The 7563-nt window shown below is 31.7% G+C and overlaps 1 protein-coding gene and 1 pseudogene across 1 annotated transcript in view; one reads left to right on the top strand and one right to left on the bottom strand.

Annotated features, from left to right (window-relative positions):
- LOC107677655 (uncharacterized) overlaps window positions 1–4809 on the bottom strand; it is a 5446-nt pseudogene extending 637 nt beyond the window's left edge.
- A 103-nt stretch (window positions 4810–4912) lies between these two features.
- The window catches only part of LOC107677656 (membrane-spanning 4-domains subfamily A member 4A-like), a 4102-nt gene continuing 1451 nt past the window's right edge, over window positions 4913–7563 (top strand). Inside the window, exons 1-3 of the mRNA XM_016472649.1 lie at window positions 4913–4966; window positions 6098–6138; window positions 6358–6534. Of these exons, the coding sequence (XP_016328135.1) occupies window positions 6376–6534 (159 nt within the window). The 5' untranslated portion in view covers window positions 4913–4966; window positions 6098–6138; window positions 6358–6375. The remainder of the gene's footprint in view (window positions 4967–6097; window positions 6139–6357; window positions 6535–7563) is intronic.

Below are 7563 nucleotides of genomic sequence, written 5' to 3'. Positions count from 1 at the left end.
ACACACAGACACAGACACACACACACACACACATACAGACACACACACACACATCTTTAGCTGACAACAATCTTTACATCAGACGAGACCTGCTTTGAAAACTTGAATCAATAATTTCATTTTAATCCTACAGGATCAACTTCATGAAGTCTGTAAAGCACATATTCAGGTTATATTTTACCTCACAATCAAAAGAAAGAAACATTAAATTATATTTTGCAGAAATGCCTATTTTTAAGATCATTACCATTTTTTTTGTATACATTATAAGTCTTCATGACATTTTAAAGCAGATTTTCCCCACAAATTCTCACTGTAATGCAATGAAGATATAATACTTCAATTTTATTAATACATTATTTAAAAGTATATTTTTAGGTTTATTTATGCATTTTAATAGAATTTATTGAATTGCCTATAATTTATGCTTATTTCACTGAAAACAACCCATTGTATTACAGAAATTTTAATATGCTTAACTGTCATAAAATAGCATCACAATGCAAAGAATATTAATTGTCCTTCAGATAGGCTTGATATTCTTTATGCAAAATTTATTTTATAAAATAATTTATAATAATTTTAATAATTTTTTATATTATAAAATAAATAAATTATAATGAAATACATTATAATACTTTGTTACAAAATAAAATAGTATATATATATATATATATATATATATATTAACAAATTATTTATAATGTATTTCATCTAAATAAAAATTGTTATAATATTATATTATATAAAAATATATATAATTTTTCCTCCACTTTTGATTTTGACCTGCTTGTGTTTTTCTGAGATTCACACAGTTTGTATTTGGTATCTTTCAATCATTAAAAATGTTGACATATACGTATCTATTACTGTCCCATTTGAAAACATGTTTTATGCATTTAATAAAACTCGATGCAAGAGTAAATGTGAAGGACAAATGTTCATAACTGCAGGAATTCTTGATTATTATTATTCTACCTTGTTCTGGATGGTATCTCCACCTGGATGAAGATCAACAATCAGGAGAATCGTTCCGATCCCAGACACGAGCAGACACCCGATGTTAACGATGAAACAAGTCTGGAACAAAAACAAGAACGACCGCTCGTACTTTCCAGAAGCTGAATTAATATTATTCAGACACACACACACTAACCTGTAGAAGCTCAGGGTGTTTGTACAGAAGATTCGACAAGATTCCAGCGAAGACGAACTGGAAGACAAACAGCAACCCCTTCAGACTGTTGCATCAAATGATCCCCATTATTAATAAATATACACTCTAAAAAATGCTGGGTTAAATACAACCCAGTGCTTTAATTATCACCAGAAACGCGTCGCACGGGTGCAGATGAACAGTGTTGGGGAAAGTTACTTTTAAAAGTAATGCATTACAATATTGCGTTACTTCCTAAAAAAAGTAACTAGTTACGTTACTTAGTTACTTTTTATTGAAAGTAATGCGATACGTTACTTTTGCGTTACTTTTTAAATCTGGGCGGGGCTTGCTTGTTTGCTTTTAATATAAAAAGTTCTATTTTTGGCAAATATAAAAGCCCTTTCACACCAAAATCCTGAGGCTGAAGGAAATTTAAACTCACGTCTGTACAGTATACACAGAAGAAGAAAGTTCAACACTCTTGAGCAATAAAAAAAAAGAAGAAGAAATGTTAGTTTATCTTGTGTAATTTTTGCTTATTAGTATGGTTGAATTGGATCATCGAAGGTCAGCAGCAAATTGGTTGTTAAAATGGGATTAAATACATAAAGGATATTTGTATTATTTAACATATTTAATTATTGCAGCTTTGAGTCATATTCTGAGTTGCTTTTAACTGTTTTTATTAATTTTGAGGAAAACTAAATCAGATTTTTTTTTGTGAGTGAGTGAGATGAATTAATGCATGTTCATATTTATTAAAGTAATGCGTTACTTTACTAGTTACTTGAAAAAAAGTAATCTGATTACGTAACTCGCGTTACTTGTAATGTGTTACCCCCAACACTGATTATTTTCTGTAGCGTTTGTGAAATGTCTCTATAATGTCTCAAAATCAAAATTGTAATAGATTATAATGAACATATTCCTGCATGAACTGCGAAGAGAAATATATTGTCAAGCATTTATAGCAGAAGTAATGAAGCTCACCATGATTCCAGTAATGATGGGAACTCGGAATAAAGTCAGGAAATTAAGATTGATCCCGAATGACGCAACAAATACGACCCCGATCCCAAAACTCAGGATCCCACTGGACGACTGAATGGCCTACAGGTGAGCATAAAGCACATTTACTAAATACTTAATTGAGACATCGTTTTTCTTTGCCAGCTTGGAACAATACATTTTACTTTAACAATAACGATACTTTTACAGTAAAAATTCTACATGATCGGTTTGACGAATTCTCTGAAGAGCATGTCTTGGTCATATTATATTCCAAAATCAAACAAAAGAAAAAGGAAATTATATTTTGCATTAAGCTTACTTTTAGGATTATGGTTTTTTGCATTGTGACATCTTAAAGAACGTTTCGACACAAATCCTCACCGTAATGCAATAAAGATACTTTATTTACATTTTATGAATACATTATAAAAGTTTATTTATAGGTTTAAAATATGTTTTTAGGTTTGTTTATATATCCTGCGAGACGTTTTTGTACCGTATTTAATTTATGCTTTTTTTTTTCAAATAAAAAACCCCATTGAATTACAGTAATTTCTATATGCTTAATTATGAAAATAATGCAAGGAATCTTAATCAAATTACTTAATCAAGCACATTTTCTTTATGCAAAATATATGTATTTTTAATTTAATTTAATTTATTATAATTTTACAAATTTATACAATGTGTGTTCTTTTTTGAAGCATATTTTCCCTGAAAATTTTTACTGTAATGCAATAAAAAAAATAATATTTTATTATTAATGCATTTTTTTATTATATAATAATAATTCATGTAAACCAAGAAGAAAAAATAGTACTGGTAATTTTATGGACATTTCCATTAACTCTAAACCACAACACAATGGACAGCAGAATTAAAAATACAGCTAAGAAATATACAGCACATTGTGCCCTAAAAATGGTAACATCTAAGTTAACTGGTTTTACTCAAGTCAAAAATATTAATAATGCTGAATCAACCTAAATGCATTCATTTATCCCAACAAAACTAACTTTTATCAGTTAAATTAAGCTTTTTAAGGCAACAAACTGGGTACTTTCTTTTATTTCTCACCAAATATTTCTGACTGTAACGCTAAATCTAACGTCAGCCTTCAGCCTGTTCTCACTTTGTGCACCTAAAATCAAACACTTTTAATGAAACAAAAGCGCCTAGCAATGCCCTAGCAACCACTGCTTGGCCAAACGTTCATTGGCTCTCAGTGGAGAGCTCATATAACATCAGTGAGTCTCACGGCGCAGGTGGCCGGTCCCTTCCTGAGGAGCCGCTGCAGCGCTGGCACGGGGCCCGGCAGAACCTCACTGGCCCGGTAGTACTTGATGAGCGGCCCTTCATCATCACCGTGTCTTCCTCCCGCCGAGTCCTCGTGTCTCTGAATGTCCATCTTAATATCTGCCCTGGCCATATTCTGACAATAAACACACATACGAGCCATAAAACACACGAGAAACCGATCAGAATTCATTCCCACACACACATATTTCAACAGTCTACTGATGGCAACATTATCCATTGCTTTAACTTGTCAAAATAACCAATATCAACTTCATTTTTTAAGTCACAAGATTCAAGACACTAGATTTTCAGTTTAATATAATTTGACTTGCACAGCCAATTTGATTCAACTTAAAAATGTGAAAAAAGTTTAAAAGTTGCATTTTTTAGCAATGCATTCAAAGAGATTTTTACCAGAACAAAACTGCATTTGCATCTGCTTTCTGTTGTGTATTTAATAAATATTGTAATCAAATGTGGAGCAAACGCGTGAAATGAATTTAAGTTTCATGTCTGTTTGTAAATATCCATTAAATCCTCGTTAAAATGTACTGTAAAAGTTATAGAATTAATAGGTCAGCATATGTTTTTCTATTACTTTAACTCATAAAATTACATTTCAGTATAAAAAAGCCTATTTGATTCAACTTAAAAATTAAAAATTGTTTAAAAGTTAAACATGTTTAAAAAGTTGTAATTGATTTTTACAATGTATTCAGAGATTTTTACAAGAAAAAACTGCATTTGCATATGCTTTCTGTTGTATATTTCTTTGTATTGTAATTTATTGTAATCCAAGAAATAGGTCGACATACATTTTTCCATTACTTTAATTAATAAAATTTCAGTTTAATAAAAATATAATTTAAGTTGCAATGACTTGTACAGCCAATTTGATTCAACTTAAATTAATCCGCAACTGATTTTGTTTACAGTGCCGAAGAGATTTCACAAAATAGAAAGTACATTTGATTCTGCTTTTTGTTGGATATTTCATAAATATTGTAATCCAAGAAATCAAATGTTGGGCAAAAGCAAATAAAACACAATATGAATTGATTATAAGTTGCATGAAACCCTCATTAAAGTACATTCATGCATTTCGTTTAGGAATCTTACAATGTTCTTCCTTTGAATCACCAAGCATTTTAATTTCCTAAACAGATCTGGCTTTAATGTTCAGTCTTGTCATTATAACATAATCCTGCATCTTCTGAATATATTCTAAAATTCTATAAAATACATATAAATGCAAAGTTACTGAGCGTCTTACCGAGTTGAGTCTGTCTTCCATGTTATAGAGCAGAGAAGATCTTTTTTTTTTTTTTGATACCCAAAAACCCACTTTCATGTGGTTGGTCAAAAAAAAAAAAGGAACTGTGATGTGAGAAGTGATGAAGTGAGCGTTTGAGCTGCGCTTCTCAAAGAAACTTCTGCTATCTGAACACACAAACCTGCAGAAGCTCTTCATCTGGACTTCAGGTCTCTCTCCAGCTGGTAAGACATTTTAACACTAAAAGACTCGATGAAAACAACAGAACCTCACGCTTATAGATGAACAGAGTGAGATTCAGAGATTGATCGAATTTGGCTGCTGGTTTGCTATCGAGATCTCAGGATCTGTGTGTGTGTGTGTGTTATTAAATCTGTCAGATAACTCAATCTCTGTTTATTTACTGTATTATAAGTTGCTGGATTTACCCCAGACTTCCTGTACACACAGATAAAACACTCTCTCTCTGGGCATTCTGTAAAGTGTGGGTGGGATTGGGGTGGGTTGACTCATTTTTCATACTTTGTTGAATAAAATTCCAACATATGAGTACATTTATGACTAAAATGATGTGTGGAGTCGATTGGCACAGTGTTAAAAGACGAGGAGCATCTGCTCGGACTCATTTATAACATATAACCTCTTTAATTATGTTTTTTACTCCTTAAACAAACGTTTGAACTGCAGAATATTGGTAAAGTAATTAGAGAGAGAGAGAGTATTTTAAAAACATTCCCATTATTTCTGAATCCTTTCTGAACATTCCAAAAGTGCAGTTTTTTAAACGTTTTTCTTGTTTCTGCGAACGTTAGTGAAAACAGGATTATTGTTAAAGGAAATGTTACATTTTAGAATTTTGCAAACATTATGGGAACGCTACTTTTGAATGTTCTCTGAACATTCTGAAACAAGTAAATGGTAACATTTGAATGACGTTAAAGTTACATTTTAAAAAGTAGCAACATTTAAGTAACATTTGATAAAAAAAAAGTTCCATGGATGATATATAAATAACATTTTTATGTTAACATTTTGAGAACGTTATTAAAGGCCAGATAACTTGGAATGAACGTTTTGTTAAAGTTACTGGAAGAACATTTGTTTATAACTTTGACTTGAGCAAAGCTCTTAAGATTCTCTTCTTTTTCAATTACAGGCAACATCTCATTACCAATAAAAGTAGTAAATAGTAACGTTTAAAAAACATTAGAATAACGTAAAAAACATGTAAGAAAAAGCATTTGCTGAAGGATGTATACATGTTTTGAGACCATAACTTGTAATAAAGGTTCTGTTAACATTACTGGAAGAATGTTTGTTCATAACTTTGACTTTTCTTTTCTTTTCAATTACAGACAGCATTTTGGGAACAACTAGGCCTATAGGAAAACAAGTAGTAAGTGATAACTTTTTAAAAATGTAGCAGCATTTAAGTAACATTTAAAAAACGGATGAGTATACAAATAAAAATCCTTCCTTGAATGATGTATAATTATAGCGTTCTTGTGCTAATGTTGAGAACGCTATTAAAGACCAGATCACTTGGAATGAACATTCTGTTCATGGCGTTGAGAGAAGCTTGCCGGAACGTTCTCACATGTCTGTTGTTTGACAGACAGCGTCTGGTGGAGAGATGCGCTACACGTTTAAGCCGGATGACTGTATGGTCATCAGCATTCCTCTGGGAAACCTCAGGAACATGGGAGACGGCCAGCTGATGCCCGAGAAATTCACCTGCGTCTTCAAAGACACTTACAAGGTCTTTCTTAAAGGACGGCCAAAGGAACTCGGGGTGCGTGCAACATTTAAATGCATAAAACTATCCATGTGTTTTTTAGAGTTTCAGTTTAATATCCACAGACAGAAGAGTGTCTGTCGAAACACATCAATTCAGTACGGGGGATTTTAATCTGGGGCATTAGTCAGTTTCAGTGGTATTTCTGGCCTGAATGCTGGTGGATTTGTGACCCTGATTCCATCACATGAGCATTTCTATGTTATCATTTCCATCAAATATATGCATGCTACTGACTCTGTTATATAAACTCAATGAGGGCCGAACGTCTGAGAGCAGATGTGAAAATGCTTCTTTCAGTTTCAGTTGAAGGATTTTTTTCATTGCACGTTATTATTAGAATGACTGGAGTAAAAAGTTGAATTTAAAATCATGAGAAGCTCTCAGTATTTAGTGTGTGTCTGTTTTTCTGGAGCTGCATGAACTAAACCTGATGATTCTGTTCTAGACTCTCAGACAAAAAGGTACAAAACACTGGAACACTAGTGGTACCCTTTCATAAGCTAATAACACGTATTGATATACTTCTTAAATACTTTTAAAATAATTAGTATGTATTCTTAAGGTACTAATATGTAGCATTTAGGGGTAAATAAGATACAAAGACCTATGCTTTACCACCCCACTGACTGCTTTGTACCTTTTTTTCTGAGAGTGTATGATTTGAGGTGATCTAATAATCATCTTGAGCGTCTGTACAAAGTCACAATGACGTTCATTTATTTACATTTCATTAGTCACCTAGAAATAATGCAGAATCAGAAATATTTTTGTTTTACCTCAATTTTTTTCCAGGCCAAAATCTGTTTTAAAATCTATTTTAAAAATATTCTAAATATGTGTCATGAGAAGCTTAATAAAATATAGTTTCAACCTTCATATACCCAAAATATATTTCATAATGTAGTACTTCTTTTTCTTGTGACTGAATTAATGTATTTTCTTGAATTGAAATATATGGAGGGCATATGCATGCTTAAAAAAATAAATAATAAATAAAAAAAAAAAATATATATACTCTATCTA

The sequence above is a fragment of the Sinocyclocheilus anshuiensis genome, unplaced genomic scaffold (genome assembly GCF_001515605.1).
Source record: "Sinocyclocheilus anshuiensis isolate Anshui unplaced genomic scaffold, SAMN03320099.WGS_v1.1 scaffold796, whole genome shotgun sequence".
NCBI lineage: Eukaryota > Metazoa > Chordata > Actinopteri > Cypriniformes > Cyprinidae > Sinocyclocheilus > Sinocyclocheilus anshuiensis.
The sequence above is the reverse complement of the archived record's forward strand: the minus strand, read 5'-3'. Positions and strand labels throughout refer to the sequence as shown.